The 16873-nt window shown below is 44.0% G+C and overlaps 1 protein-coding gene across 2 annotated transcripts in view; it reads left to right on the forward strand.

Moving 5' to 3' along the window:
- The first annotated feature begins 3541 nt into the window (after positions 1-3541).
- IST1 (IST1 factor associated with ESCRT-III) overlaps positions 3542-16873 on the forward strand; it is a 112626-nt gene continuing 99294 nt past the window's right edge. Inside the window, exons 1-4 of one of the 2 annotated variants that reach the window (XM_086945531.1) lie at positions 3542-3726; positions 11298-11397; positions 14719-14899; positions 16266-16353. In XM_086945531.1, the coding sequence (XP_086801657.1) occupies positions 11310-11397; positions 14719-14899; positions 16266-16353 (357 nt within the window). In that variant the 5' untranslated portion in view covers positions 3542-3726; positions 11298-11309. The remainder of the gene's footprint in view (positions 3727-11297; positions 11398-14718; positions 14900-16265; positions 16354-16873) is intronic. The other variant, XM_086945532.1, reaches the window with a different exon arrangement.

Consider the following 16873-nt stretch of genomic DNA (forward strand, 5'->3'; position numbering starts at 1 on the left):
AGTTTTAAGTGGCTAAGTTCTAGTCCAGTCGGAAGTCTCCGAAACCTAACACTTTCTGATTTTTACGCACCATAGACTTGTATGGTAAACGCGGTTGCCTATAGACACTGCACCCGCATCCTGTGGGCCTCCTATGTCCTAACCAGGGCCGGACTGGGAACCAGAACCGGCCCTGGCAAAGTGCTCAGCCGGCCCCCCTCCCGGAGGAGGGGGGTGGGGGAGGTGCAACCGCGCTCTGTGCCAGGGCCGGTTTTCGGCCGTTTTTGTTACAGGGCCGTTTTTGCAGCATAACGGCCCTGTAACAAAAACGGCCCCCAGGGGCCCAAAACCGGCCCCCAGCCATGCGGCCCACCGGGGATTTGCCCGGTGCCCGCAACGGCCAGTCCGGGGCTGGTCCTAACCTTCGTTAGTCCAGTGTAGGCCCAGCAATTCCCAAGGCCCTAGGCCTGTTCATTGTTCGTGACGTGGTACTTATACCACTTTCTTAATATATGGTTTATGTGGCCACCTGGCCTATCCATAATTGTGCAGCTTATTGTACGTTATACTGTGTTCTTTGTATAACGCTTGTGCTTCTGTTCTCATAAAAAGTATAGGGGATTATTCTAGAAATAAATACATATATTTTGTAATATATAACTTGTGTGGTGTCCATTCATTTGGTATTTAAAAGGATTGCATATGGTAAAACAGCTGGCTTCACATGCCCTCTTGAGTTTAGCCTAAGACTGCTTTTGTCCATGCTACCCCTAGGATAGCTGGTCTATAAGGTTGACTTACAACCAATCACCATAAGGGTCATTTGGACTGGTGCACGGTGCTCACTAGAATAGTGATCATCATATACCAGGCCAACTTCTCATATTGGTGTGCAGCGGTGGGATTTGAGCTTGCTGTTGTTTTACCAATTGTAATCTTTGACAATATCTTTTGAAAGATCACATCAAGTACCTTAGGTACATATAAACAAAGCTTAACATACTTAAGTTCTACTGAACGTATTGGTTGTAGACCAAAGGGCTTAGCACACCCTGACTACAACCTCTAGAGAGGTTCCAGTAGGTAAACAAATAGTGTAGGTAAGTGCACCACTTACACCTCACTAGTCATGCCTGGCACAGGTGAACCATCCAGTTCTCTACCCGTGGGTGACCCTCACAAGGCACCATCCAGTTATGAAAAACTCAGCCACAAAGACTTGAGTGCCCTGTGCACTGCAAGAGGGCTGAAAAGATGTCACAACCCCACCATCCCTATCCTCATAGCAATCATAGAGAAAGCTGATCTTGAGAAGGAATCTGTGACAGGTCCTTCAGGTTAGATAGGAGAGGGAAACTCTGTTGATGTTGAGACCCATACCCCAGAAGTTGAACCTGAAGAGGTAGACGATGATGAGGACTCAGATAATCAGGAGGATGGCCAGGTTCAAGTTAGAAGATTGAGCCAGGCCAACTTAAGCCTACATGGGAATGGAAAAGGTGTCCACCTTCACAGGCCCAATAGTAGACTTAACCCTGGCACTAGAAGGGTCAGATCTCCTTCCAGGGAATCTGACCAGTCTAATGCCTCTAGGGGATCTCAAAGGGGAATGACTTCCCCCCAGAGAAGAGAACATGAGGCTAGGATGAGAGCTGTCCAACTTCAGATTGAGAAGGAAGAGGTAGCCCTGGCCCAAGCTAAACTTGCCTTGGCAAGGGAGCAAAAGTTAAGTGGATTAGATTCCACTGGTGGCAGCATTATCCCTAAGGATAAAGACAGGTCCTATGATAATAGAAACCTGAGTAAGATTGTGCCCCCCTACAGAGATGGGGATGACATCCACAAATGGATAACTGCTCTTGAGAGAGCCTGCATGGTACAGCAGGTTCCTCAGGATCAGTGGGCAGCAATCTTGTGGCTCTCCTATTCAGAAAAATGGAGAGACAAGCTCCTCGCTGTTAGACCTGAGGATGCTAAAAACGACTGTCCTGAAGAGTGCTCTTATTGAAGCTTTGGCCTAACCACTGAGCAATACAGGTTGTTGTTCAGAGATACCCCAAAAGCTCAGACTCAGGACTGGACTGACTTTGTTGATTGTGCCGCTAAGGCTCTGGAAGGTTGGTTGCTGGGAAGTAAAGTTACAGGCTACACAGGATTGTACAATCTAATAATGAGAGAACAGATCCTTAATAATTGCCAGAACCAGTTGTTGCATCAGCACCTGATTGACTCAGATCTGACCTCTCCCCAAGAATTGGGAAAGAAGGCAGACAAATGGGTCAGAACCAGGGTTAAGCAGAAGCCCCAGAACCAAGGTGGTGATCAGAAGAAGGCAGACCAGAAGGGTGGAGATCAGAAATAAAAAGACCAGAAGTCTTCTTCAGGCCCCCAAAATAATACTAATGAGGGGGTTCCAAAATGGAAAAAAAGAAGAAGAATCATGGCCAAAAGAAACCTTAGTGTAATTACTGTAAGTCAGTTTCTCACTGGTTTAGTGAGTGCACTAAGAAAGGTGGAGCCCCTGCCACTGCAGCCCCTAAGGCAACTGCACCCCCTAGTACAGTCAGCAGTGGCAGCCCCCAAACTGAAGTTTTAGTGGGGTTAACCATGGGTACTGAGATGGAGTCTGGCCTAGTCAGAGTTCCTACTCAGGCAGTCTTGATCTGTGATGGGGACATGGATATATCCCCTATTATGAGTCCCAGTACTCTGGGCAAGTACAGGCAGACGCCTTTGATTAATGGTAAAGTGGCTCAGGCCTACAGGGACACATGTGCCAGTGTCACAATGGTGACACCTAACTTTGTGGACCCTGGACAACTTGTACTGGGTGATAATTACCTGGTGACCAATGCTAGCAATGTCACTACTCCCCATAGTGTGGCAGTTGTTAACTTCTCCTGGGGAGGGGGTAAATGGCCTCAAGAGAGTTGTGGTAAGTGCAGACCTCCCAGTTGACTGTCTTTTGGGCAATTATCTAGAGTCTCCCCAAGTCGTTTTTCAGATTCATATTCAGGCTCGCCTAATAAAGTTAAATGGTGTTTGAAGAATTGTTTGGAAGTTAAAAATGCCTAATAAACTGCCTCAATTCTTCCATAAACGTGAAATTGGTGAGGTCTGAGTTTGTTAGATCCCAGTGGGGGTGCAGCCGCAAAGCAAACGAGGCATTCCGTATAAGACAGTCACAGACACAGTAGCAGTGTGTCTCGATAAGGACGGCGATAAGTGCAGGTCAGCCAACACTTCTGTCCGCTCCTGCAGAGGCAGGGCTGAGGGGCGCCGCTCCTTGTTCGCCTGTCATTCAGTGGGCGGGGCTACAGTGCAGCTGTCAGAGCTGGCCAATAGCGCGGATTTCCCAAGGTAAGCCCTGACAAATATTTAGTGGGATATGAAATATCGAATAAAGCAGGTCCCCTAACGCAGCCGAAAGGTAGGGTATATATTTGATGGGTGTAATACCCAACATTACACAACACACCGGTTCCTCCCTTGATAGAGTCATGAACACCATTAACTCGTGACTGGAATCTGCAGAATCCGCACGCGAGTGTCAGAACGGGAGGGCGTAGCAGGAAGTAGCGTGATGGTGACGTGAGGGAGAGGCCGGGTGGCTCTTGTTGTCGAACGTCTATCAACCGACTCCGCCTGGCTTGGATCACAGAACCTGCTGCCTCGGGCCCGCTGACAAAGACTAGCGGAGAGGAGCCCGGCGGTCCGTCCACGGACTGAAGGCCGAACGCGCAGCAGGTGAATTATGTACCATTCGGACTCGTGTGAAGTACACCTTTGCTAGCAAGGGAGAAACTCCCGTGTCCTCGATGGGCCTAGATCTGCCTTTTCTCTTCCTGGTTGAACTGTACACTGCTCCCCTGTCGTTCTTTTCTTTATGTCTCTTGATGTGGGTCACAGTCTGAATTCACTTGTTTGAAGTATAGCATAAATGGACTGTGCCCCGGAAGCCGATGTTTTTAAAGCTGTTCTTTATCTGAAACAGCAGCACGTCACTCTTATCAGCCGCAGCCTATTCTTTATTCATGATTTATGACGTACGCCCACCGCATTGTACCCCATGTTTGCTGTAACTATCCTGTTACATTCGTCTTTTGTTCAACTGTTTTAGGTTACTCTATTTGCCCCCAGGGGTAAAATTCGCGACTGGCCGGTGCCTCAGAAATGCCATTAGGACTTGGGGCAGTGCCTTGCTCAAGAACCACTGACCTTCCTGGTGCACCGACCCTTCAGGATTCTCTTATTTTCCTACAGGCCAGATCAATTAGTTGATAGCACTTTTCTCTCGATTTGCAGCTTATGTGTACATTTACTCTGCAACGAATACTCATATTTTCCCAGAGAACTAATAAAATAAATCATTTGGCTCTAAGTATTTTATTTAAATGTGTGGCCTGTACCAAATTGTATGATTCTGGTAAAATCAAGTTCTCTCCTTTTGAAACCCATTTTAAATATGTGTAATGTAAAACAAGCCAATGTGCTTTCTAGTATTATCTCAAGTCCCAGCCTGTTATCAGTAACTAGTTTGTACATGCTCTATACCTTGCACCTCCTTTTCAAGACGCTCCTACTACGGTAAAAACGTTCTCGACAATAATTTTCTGAAAAATATAGAGCCGCACGTTGAGCTTGTCTCTACCTAATATCAGATACTTAAAACGTGAAATAGCCTCAGTGTTCTCAGTCCAAAATCAGCAACATATTTTGAAGGATTTGTAAATGTTCTCAGTTATGTCTGGGACATATTTATTAGTTAGCTGCACTGTTGAATTAATTCATGAGTAATTATCCTAGTGATTGTTGTGGGTAACAGGATGTGCTGCGAAGTAATGAAGATTCTACGCTCCAAAATATGATCCCTTGCCTTAATAATTTGGAATGTTGTTGTAAATGCTAACTGGCTTCTGAAATATTTATATTCAGTATGGCTGCATTGCAAGGTATTTTTCTCCGTGGATAACGCTGATGTTTAAAGTTATTAGGGGGTTGGTAAACTTGTCAGAATTTCGGTGGTTAGGCAGCGATTCTGATACCTAAAAATAATGCAGTAAAGCTGCCTCAAGACTAATACAGAAACAGTGTCATAAGTCGTGCCTTCATTTTATCTCAAAAAGTTTGTAACCTGAAGATGACACTCAGGGGCCGATTCCAATCTCGGTCGGAAGGGCACGAAATCAGGTTCAGCATTAGCGGACCCGATTCGGAGGCTGAAGTTCCGTCCGGTTCGTACACGGGTTCGGGTGTCGAAGTACGATGCAAACAAGCGCGAAATCTCCGTCCGAATCGTTTCCGCTTCCGAATCCCTCCATACGACTCGGCCGCAAGCTAACCGTGGCACGCAATGGAGACGTTTCACGACCGAGCTAGTACGATGCTCGATTCGGACAGCCTAATCGAGTCGGACCTTCCCGCTCGCAATAGCTCCCGGAGAGGGACTTTGGGGGTCCGCATCAGACCCCTTACGACTCGGGCACAGGGGGAGAGCCATGGGTCTCCCCAACACATGCATGTACATTGCGGATGGCACCGGCGCGTACCCACTGTAGGGGGCGCACTTGTCCACAACGTACACATTCAGTCAATGGGAGCCCATGTACGCGCCGTACGACCAGCTCCCATTGACTTCTATGGGAGTCCGACCGAACAGAGTACAACAGCCTTCGGCCGCATCATACTCGCTCGGTCGGACTGCAGGAACCCGGATCGGTCGGAAAACTCCACGGATCCGGCTCGATCGGAGTGATTTCCGACCCAGATTGGAATCGGCCCCTCAGTGTTGAGGTTTCACTGATCCGTAAGTTCAGACTCTCAGAAAGGCATTCAACCACAAATTCGCTCAGCCACCACTGGATCTTTCCTCAGTTGCTTTTGCTCTATCAAATCAGATTTGATCTGCCGTGCTAGTTGTATATTAATTACTGTGACATCTTTTATGGTGGTCGTAGAGTAATGACTATTACCAACGTATGTATGAAATATTAACACTTTAGGGCATTTTATTGGACCTGGTCTGATAAAAAGCTGCAGATGATCTTGTATGTTTTCACCACATGCTTTTGGTACAGTGCAGGATGTGAGATCCAGGGAACGATTGCAGCATGAGTCTTCAGAAGGCACTGTATATGGTAAATATTGTTTTCATGATCTTTGTTACAAGGGTGATTTGCTGCCCTATAAGGTGGATAGGACGTGTCTTGATTTGTTGTTTTGTTTGTTGTTGATCTTGTTACGTGTTGTTGGTTTTGCAGTTTCCTAATCCGCACATTGTGACCAATTGCCACGTTGTGTCTGTTAGCGCAAAGTTCTTTAATAACATTGATTTGAGCTAGTCTTTCAGTTTTGTTGAGTTTGTCTGAGAAGAAGTACCTTTACTCTGGGGTAGACTCTGGCCCACTGGTTTCCTGTAGCAGCCGGGGGAGTCTTATTTAAGGCTAGTGTCCAGTTCTGCCTGTAAGCTGCAGAGATGATCCAGATTGTTGCATTTCAAAACACTGATGTTAATAATTTCGACCTGGACTTACATGGACTCCAGAATATCAACTACCAATGTATCGCCAAGGTAAACATATATAAGGAAATATTGATTCTTTAATCCTTACTACGTATCAGCTTACTTTGACAGTACAGTGGTAGTCAATGTTGTGCAGTTGATTTAAGTTCAGGTCCATATAAAAACTCTGTATTGTAATAGAACACTAATTCTGGAACCATGACGATTTTCTATAGACAATGGGACACTACCACGCACCCTAATGCGAAAGGAAAGCCTTTGTTAACCCAATCATGCTTGAAAAGGAGTGCTAATGAGCTCCCACAAAGTCATGCTATAGTATGGTGTGGGTCATGGTTATGCATGCTCACGAGTCAGTTGTGGAATGTCTCCTGCAGGCTCTCAATCCTCTTCTGAAGCAGATGCCTTAAGTTTGGTTCTTATCAGCTATGAATCACAGTTCTAATGAATACTGGGTGACTTGCTTCCTTGAGATGCTCTCCAAGCATGGTTCATTCCGCTGGTTCTCGTTTCTTCTTGGTCAGGGGCCTGTTCCTGTTGCTGCACTGGGTAGCAAATCTCCTCTTTTTCCAGAGAAGATCCCTGTATCCCTTCAGAGTCCTAGGCTTGTCAGATGTTTTTTAATGATTCAGCAGAAGAACCCAACCAGAGGTTCAGACAGATACAATCTACTGCCTGCCTTGACCAATATTTCAGAGCAGGAACCAATGGATCAATGAATGGTGACTTTGTGCTTTGGGCATTGTCTGTCCTTTCCTTCCTATTTTTCCCCCACAGTATGGTACAGGACTGTGCCCTACTACAACTGTTGTTGTTCAGATATCCCTGATTCTATCTTCTGAATATCTTCAAACAAAATCCATGTCCCGCTGGATATTGGAACTATATAGTAGCCTATTGTGGTCTATATGCTATTTCCCACTGAATGTTCTAAATGCTTAGGACCTTTGTTCTTATAAAGTGCTTCACCATTTTCCAGGGCCGCCATTGGGAAGATAACCGATTTACGGTTATTAATATGTAACCCCGAAGCAAGTCCAAATATGCGCAACACTTCTAGGAGCGCAGCAATCTCTTCCTCTGGCTGGCTAATATAAAGCAGCGCCTCATCAACATACAATGATGTTAAGCGTGTGCGACCGTCGATGGTGAAGCCACACCGATCCATGTCATGTCGTAGCCGAAATGCTAGTGGCTCCATTGCCAGAGCAACAGGAGTGGAGAGATGGGTCACCCCTGTATGTTACAGACTTTTAACTTTTTAACTATACAAGTCCAAAACGATTCTTAGTCAAGTCGCTTTTGCGTGTCCTTTGTCATGTTTTCCACCCTACATGAGAGTATTAATAAAATGCTTCTTTGCTTTTAGTGTTTTTAAGCGGGCAGAGTTAGTTTGGCATCTGTGCTCTTTGGCGTGCCTTTAAACTGGTCCAAGTTAACATGGCAATCTGCTGCATTTTTAGGAATGATGTAGAGACGGCTTTAGATGTGTCTCCAGCCTCCTGTTTAAAAAAAAAAAAAACGCACATTGGCTATAACTCCTTCCACATGCATTGGTCTTTTAAATTGTCATTCACATTTTGCTTCCTCCCACCTTAAATAAAACATGGGACAATGGGCCATCCCACTTCAAGCATTAGGTCTCTTACGCTGTGTGTGAAGGAATTATTTTTACAGATCGCATGTGTACACCCACCGAAGAAGTTGTGCACTTAAGTGCCAGAGCTTTTGGTTATTCTCTCTCTCTCTTTTCATTCTTTATTTTTCTTTTGAATTTTGAATTTCCATTGGAAATTCTTGTAAAAAATACATCCTTCTGAAGGCAGACGTGTGCGTTATGCAGATGCTAATCTGTAAATGTACAATCGAGGTATATATGATTGTCACTTATGCTTACCTTTCTAAACCTTTATTTTGACTTGCAGTAGCGGCACAAAATATTTCAAATAGTCCTTAGACACGTAGTCGAAAATTTAGAGCATTCATTGGTTTTGCGGAGGTCAGTCTGTAAACCCAGGGCACAGCATGGGTGGGGCTGTAGTGACTGGAAGGTAGCAACAAGATGTTAGTTACAGCGGAAGCAGGAATAAGACAGCCGCCTCACGTGAGCAGGTAAAGGTGGGACCAAAATGAGGTACAAACCTACGTCGCACCTAAGCAAGTGACAGGTTTGTGGAATGAGGAAGTGTGTGGGGAAAAATCTACTTTTGCTTTATACGACTCTGTACAGTCAGCATAAGGCGAGTCTCGACTATCATTCTTTACTAAATGCAGATTACTCCAGTTTCTCTGTCTTCAACAATGTTTTTCAGTCTTAGTTTGGGGCTTTTTATTTTGTGTATGTTTTATATTGCAAAGAGGTATTGATCAGAAGAAGAAATGCTGGAAATGAGATGAGAGAACCTGTATGGTGTTCTTAGGCCTAGGATTGGAGAAAGAGGGGGCAGGGACACTAGTGGCAGTGTGGCTAACTGGGCAGTAGTGATCTGTGGTGAAGCGTGTAGATTTTCACTGTCCGGTGAATTTTATTAAAGGCATACAATAAAGCACCCACTTTATTTCCACTTGCAGCAATGGCACTAAAAATTTCAAATGGCACATAGACAACTACTTGGACATCTAGAGCATGCATTGCTTGTGCAGAGTACAGGCTTTTCTGAGCAATAAATAGAGGGGAGGTTGATAAATTGTTTAGTGGGTTATACACTGCCAGAGGTTGCATCTAGCACATTGGTTGAAAACTTGCGATCGCTCGATGGGCACTGGCATTCGGAGATGGCTTGCCACAGGGTGCTCTAGAGTAACTAACCAATCACTCACACTAAAACATGAAAGTTTTGTACGGGACTAAAATACATCTCCTCTTTTAAGCTAATGGACCAATGAGTTCTATGACATTGTTTACCCTAATCCCACATAAAGAGCACAGCCAACTCTCCACAGGGCTGTTAGGCACTCAAAGCCAGCCAGTTTTACAATTTCACAAATTCTGTGCAAATGTGTGGATATAACTTTCTTTTTTCTCAGAAGGCTTTACAAACCTATTATTTGAGGACTAGACAGTCATCCTAGGCCCCACCCCCTCTGCATGGGAAGACTCCTGGTGGCCGACCACACTGGGAACAGCTCCACCTTCCACGGACCACGCACGCAACCTAGGATTCATCCTCGAATCCTCCCTCTACATGTCAAAGCAGGTCAGCCCCATCTCCTCCTCCTGCTACAACACCCTCCGCATGCTTCGCAGGATCTACAAGTGGATCCCGACCGAAACAAGAACAGTGACCCAAGCCCTCGTCGGCAGCAGGCTGGACTACGGCAACGCACTCTATGCAGGCCAAATACCTGCGACTACAACGCATCTAAAATGCCTCCGCTCGACTGCTCCTCAACGTCCCCCGCCGCAGCCGCATCACCTCCCACCTAAGAAACCTGCCCTGACTCCCAGTCAACAAGAGGATCACCTTCAAGCTCCTCACCCACACACACAAAGCACTCCACAACACTGGACCAGCCTACCTGAACAACAGACTCAGCTTTCACCCCCCCTCCGCCAGCCTCGCCCTTGCCGCCGTCCCGCGAATCCAGCTTTCACACCCCCGCCCGCCAGCTCCGCTCCGCCTGCCTCGCCCTTGCCGCCGTCCCGCGAATCCAACGAACAACCTCCGGCGACAGATCCTTCTCCTTCCTCGCTGCCAAGACCTGGAACACCCTCCCCACCCATCTGCGGCAGACCCAAGAACTGCTCACCTTCAGAAGGCTCCTCAAGACCTGGCTCTTCGAGCAGTAGCAACGGGTATTGAAAATTGCAAGCTGGGCAGATTTTTTTGGGGTCTGGTCTTGCCAGTTGTATTTAGGCCAGAGCAGAGGCACATGGCTGTTTAGTAGGTCTGGTTTCCATTTTTTCCTAGGGGTTACAGTAGGGTGGTTTTTATTTGTCTGTGAGTTTTTACAGCTGAAGATGTAGACATGTCCCTTTGCCCCAGGAAATGTAGATTCACAAATTGGTATTAATGCAAAATAACATGAAGATTGTAATTACCAGGTAGATCTCCGCATATTGTGACATAGAGCATAATAATTCTGTTTTAACAATATCAATTCCTGAACACTCACCCCTTTCCATGGTACAGTGACCAGAATGTTTTCTGCCACATGGAATATAATATCCCGACAAAGCTATGTGTATTTCTGGCCATTTGATGTGAATTATCTGACATAGAAGAGTGTGTTTAATTTCTTTATACGATAGGCTGGTTTTCTGTCTCAGGAACTTTGCTTTTTTTTTTTTTGCATGGTGGCAGGTGTGATTTCTGGCACAGTAGTCTGTGTGTTCACTGTCATAATTGTGGGTCTTCGCAATGGCCTAATGATGGGCTGCTCCTGAGTATTTTGATTGGCATTTTGTTGCACAGCAGTTGGTTTATCTCACTGCAAAGTGTGAGAAGATTCTCTTACAAGTTTGAGAGGCGCATTCTCTGGTACCTTAAGTGAAAATATAAACTTCTGACGAGCCTTGTCTGAACACAAACCTGTCCACGATCAACAATACATATACACCTGGTGACTACATAGCCTGTCTTTTGGCTTTAGTTGTAGAAGTAATGCAATAGTGAGTTGAAACAAAGATCACTTAATTGCACATTTAGAAGACCATCAAGTGCTTACTGTTTTTTAATTCTGCTCTTTCTTCCAGTCTAGTAAACCGATGCATAATGCCTCTTCCTCTCACAGGATTCATTAGTGAATTTCCAGGTATTGTGCACTAATCCTCCTATTTTATGTCTCGTTTTAGGAGGCTTAAACAATGCTTGGCTCAGGATTTAAGGCTGAGCGCCTTCGCGTCAACCTGCGCCTTGTAATCAACCGCCTGAAGCTGCTTGAGAAGAAAAAGAGTGAGTATGGGAAGAGAGTATGATGTGATGATCGGTATAAAGTGCCAACTGGTATGGTTTCTGTTCTTTTTCAGCACTGTGCGTCATTATTTAGGGATGTCAGTGTTGTCTGACTGTACACCGGCCACATAAATTCTATATTTTCAAATTTCTTAGTGGGTGATGAAGGAATTATTTTGATGTGTCTCAATTATCATTTGTTTCTATTTAATGTGAAGATGTTTTCCTCCCAGTGTGCCAGTGGACACAAAGACTACAGCTGCGAATAAGTGTAGATGTAATTTCCCATGCCTATTTTCATTTTACAATGGACGTCCCCCTCTGAGAACTTCAGACATAACTACCAAGTTTGTTGAAGGGAACAATAGTAAACATGTAGACACAGACAATACCTTTTAGGTCTTCTCAATTACCTGTGAAAGGGTCTTCATTTGCTCTGGCTTTTTACCCTCAACTGCAGTTCACAAGTGAGGATTTTGATGGTAGGTCTTCACAGACACTTAAATAAAATACCATTATAAAACTGTTTTTGGGCAAAGCAGAGATCCAGAATGTTCCAGATCCTTTCTCGTTTTTTTTTTCTGGACTAAAGTGAAAGCCTACCGTGCTTGTTTACAGTAGCCTTGCTCCTCAAATGCTGTTGCTGTGTTGCCATCTCTCTAGGGACACTCAGCTTGAAAACACTCGACTTGCTAGCTGCAATGCTACACCCGCTATGCTTTGCCTCTAGACACGTTGATCCCTTGCAGACTGTGCTGACTCTGCCCCTCCTGATTCTGAAACTGACCAACACGGTCACCACGCAATCTCTTCTCTCTGTCTTATGATGCCTGCCATGCCACCATTTACTTCGGGCCCTCACCCTCACACACCCTCTCACTCTCACATACCCTCTCACTCTCACATACCCTCACCCCCCCACAACCCCTCACCCCCCACACCCCCCACCTACCCCCTCACCCACCCTCACACCCCCAAACACCCTCGCACCCCCACACCCTCGCACCCCCACACCCTCACACCCCCTCACACCCCCTCACACCCCCTCACCCACCCCCTCACCCTCACACCCCTTCACCCACCCGCACACACCCTCACACATCCTCACAGACCCTCACACCCCCTCCCCTTCACCCTCACACACCCCCCTCACCATCCCCTCACTCCCTCACCCCCTCTCACCCTCTCACCCTCACCCCCCCTCACCCCCCCTCACCCTCACACCCCTTCACACCCCCTCGCCCCCTTACCTCCCCTCACACACCCTCACATCCCCTCACAACCCCTCACCCCCTCACCCCCACTCACCCTCACACACACTCACACACCCTCACCAGCATAGCATAACAAAACATAGCATAGCATAACAAAACACAGCATAGCATAGCATAACAAAACATAAGATAGCAAAAGAAAACATAGCTTAACAAAACACAACTTATCATAGCCTAACAAAACACAACAAAGCATAGCATAGCATAACAAAACACAGCATAGCATAGCATAACAAAACAAAGCTTAGCATAACAAAGCATAGCATAACAAAGCATAGCATAGCATAACAAAACATAGCATAGCATAACAAAACATAGCATAGCATAACAAAACATAGCATAGCATAACAAAACATAGCATAGCATAACAAAACAAAGTATAGCATAACAAAACATAGCATAGCATAACAAAACAAAGTATAGGATAGCAAAACATAGCATAGCATAGCATAACAAAACAGATAGGATAGCAAAACTAAACATAGCATAACAAGACAAAGCATAGGATATCAAAACTTAGCATAGCATAGCATAGCATAACAAAACAAAGCATAGGATAGCAAAACAAAACCTAGCATAACAAAACATAACAAAACACAACGCATAACAAAACATAGCAAAACACAAGAAAACATAGCATAGCAAAACAAAACATATAATAGCATAGCAAAACATAGCATACCAAACACAACAAAACATAGCATAGCATAGTTTAACAAAACATAGCATAGCAAAACAAAGCATAGCATAATACAACAAAACATAGCATAGCATAACAAAACATAGCATAGCATAACAAAGCATAGCATAGCATGGCAAAACATAGCATAGCAAAACACAGCATAGCATAACAAATCAAAGCATATGATAGCAAAACATAGCATAGCATAACAAAACAGATAGGATAGCAAACCATAGCATAGCATACAGCATCACTCCGCAGCACCACAGCATCACCCAGGGGCACCACAACATCACTATGCGCTACCACAGCATCACTGAACGCCACAGCATCACTCGTTCGCCATCACAACATCACTCAGCGCCACCACAGCATCAATCTGTGCAACCATTCAACAAACACCTGTTTCAAATATGTTCTCTCAATGTTTCAAGCTTTATTACAAATGTTCCAAAAATATGTTAATATTTCACTTCTGTTCTTGGATTTTCGTCACAATAAAATACACTGAACATAATCTTCACAAAAGTTATTTACAAAACTTTAAGCTATTGCCATTATAAATTACAATAACTTTCATTTAAGTATTAATTATTGAAAAAAAAATAAAAGCCATTGTTATTTGTAATATCAATACATGTAAGTCACGTAAATACAACACATATTGCATTACAAATGCTATAGGGGTCACATTTGCGAAAGTTATAACTATTGACATTGTAAATGACAAAGCTATTAATTTAGCTATTTTCAAAAACAAGACATAAATAAAACATTTGTCATTTACAATACCAATAGCTCAAACTTTCCTAATGCGAGACCTATTGCATTGCAAATGCTTGTTTCTGATTGGAAAGTGATATTCCTTATGCACGTCATTTTGCAGCTGCGAAAAAGCTGTTTTCAATAGGACCTCTTTCTACATAGGTCACATCACAAGTTTTGTCCCTGTTTGCAGACCAGTTGGTGTGTGATTTGCATGTAGTGCGTTGCAAACCGCGTTTAATACTCCAGGCCCTGTATCAATAGCACTGCAGCTCTAATGAAGATGGGAGATGGAGTGGGAAGAAACTTGCAGGATTTTTTTTACCATGATCCTTGACTAAGGACAAATGCCACAGGTGTAATTGGGAATACCGATTAGTGTACCAAGCAAATGTAACTTGCTCTTTTCATCGTGGACTGTTTATGTTCTGTCAAAACAATGCATTGATCACTGCTGCTAGTTCTGCCTGTTTTTGAAGATCATTCACTCTATGGTATGCCTATTCTGCTCATTCTACACTATCTCTCAAACTGATCTGTATTCCTAGTGTCCCTTTTCTCATTCCTTCGGTTAGCCCAGTCTGTTTTTTTATTTTACAGCTGAGCTAGCGCAGAAAGCAAGAAAAGAAATTGCAGATTATCTGTCAAGTGGGAAGGATGAACGAGCTAGGATACGCGTGGAGCACATCATCAGAGAAGACTACCTCGTGGAGGCCATGGAGATATTAGAGCTGTACTGTGACCTGCTCTTGGCTCGATATGGGTTGATTCAATCTATGAAGTAAGAGCTTAAACATTTTTATACATGAATAGGAGAATTTACATTGCAGTACCCTTAATAGCCCCCAGGCCGTTCAAGGCAGAGATGTGTCCCGCCTCCCACCCCGCCCCCTAACATAGACCAAATAATAGTCATCGGAATTCAATAGAATGCATTCAAGAAAAGTAGCACAGGGATAAGATGCATGCCCAGGGTTGTTTCTGATGATTCATAGATTCCCCCCCCCCCCGTTGCATTTCCACCTAAGTAAACCTGACACCTCTTCCTCTTCAGCATGAATAATGGCCATTTATTGTATTATTGCTCACTAGCAACTCCGTTCCCCTCCCGCCTTGCAAGCTTTTTACAACTATCTTTAAAACTTCCATTGCAGATGTTTTTCACCTTTTCTACCTCTGTCCCTTGATGCCTTGGAACATTTACCCTTTTGTCTCATAGGCAGAATGGACAGTGTCACTATGAGTTTTAAGATCTTGCTTGTTTTGCCAGACCTTTTTTCTCTTGAACTACCCCATGTCTGTCAAACATGATCAAACCGACCAGTTTGAAATAGTTATTTGTAGGAAGAGTGATTGAAAGAAAGAACAAAGGGCAGCTGGAGTAAAGGAAAAAGAGGGATGAAGGAAGTAGGGAAAGGCAGACAGGCACCTCACAGCAAGAGGTGTGCCATATCTCAACATAAGGACGTGTGCAAATGTTACTTCTTTTAACTACGAGTGTAAGGGAGGTAATGAATTTTTTAAAAATTCCGTTTGGTCAAAGTATTTGTTTTCCTCCCGTTGTTACTTCATGTATTTCGTGCCATGAAGGGGCCTGTTTGTTGCTTTTACATCCTAGTATCCACTGCTTACTAAATTAATTAATGGAAATGAAGGAGTGGAAAGGAAAGATTCATTTTAGGAAATGCATGAGGGGTGCATGCACTAATACAACAATTAATAGATGGCACCTGAATCATTCTAAAAGGATCCTGGGAGATATCATTCAGTGGTGGGGCAGATATAGGAGTGGGAAATCATTTGAGAGCAAATAACAATTCAGTGGACTGGAGATTTTGGACTTGAGCATACATTCGTGGAAAGGGGAAAATAGAGTAGAATGTGCTCAGCAAACATTAACGTGTAAAGATGCCTGATAGCGGCTGAATGCAAAGTGTGCAGGTTTTTTACGTGAAGTTGTTGTAAGAGATTTTTGAAGTGGCTTGTATTTAATTTGGTGTCCATTTGTGTCACTTTGTTGGACATGTCCTGGCGGTACCAGTACCAGTTCTTTCTTTCCACTTTGTATCATGTTGTCTGCTTGCTCAAAGAGATGTTTAATTTAAATTTCTCTTGTACTATGAAATGTTGTTTGCTTACCTATTTAGAGAACTAGATCCTGGTCTGGCAGAAGCTGTCTCAACCCTAATCTGGGCTGCACCACGACTACAGGCAGAAGTATCTGAGCTAAAAATAGTAAGTAGAGTTTTTTTTAATTATAGGATGCTTTTTTCTATGTTTTTAGGAGAGGGTAAGTGAGTGGAAAGTGAATGTTTTTTGGTTGACTTCTATACTTGAGAATGTGATCATCAAGCAAGTTTGCATAATTATCTTTGTTTAACAAAGGCTTTCACTTTGTGAGGTAATGATTGGAATTGCAAATGGATTAAATAATTGTTCGTTTAAAAAACTAATGGTTTGTGGTAAGTTCTCAACTGAGTTCCTAGAATCTGTAGTTTGTGATCTTTGTAGTTCGTTTGGTTGGCTTGGCAAAAAAATCGAATTCTGTGTAAACAATGACACTAACTGATAATACTCGTAGTGGGTTCCTGCAAACCTTAACATATGAAGATGGCTGACTTTGGAGTTTAGATTTTTTGGTAATTTATCTTGCTGGTAAGAGGTGATGTGGATGGATGGGTGTTTAGCATACACAGTAGCATGATTTGCTAGTCTGGGAGTATATCTTGCTTCAGGAAAAGGAGGTCCATGAGCG

The sequence above is a fragment of the Lissotriton vulgaris genome, chromosome 12 (genome assembly GCF_964263255.1).
Source record: "Lissotriton vulgaris chromosome 12, aLisVul1.2, whole genome shotgun sequence".
Classification (NCBI taxonomy): Eukaryota; Metazoa; Chordata; class Amphibia; order Caudata; family Salamandridae; genus Lissotriton; species Lissotriton vulgaris.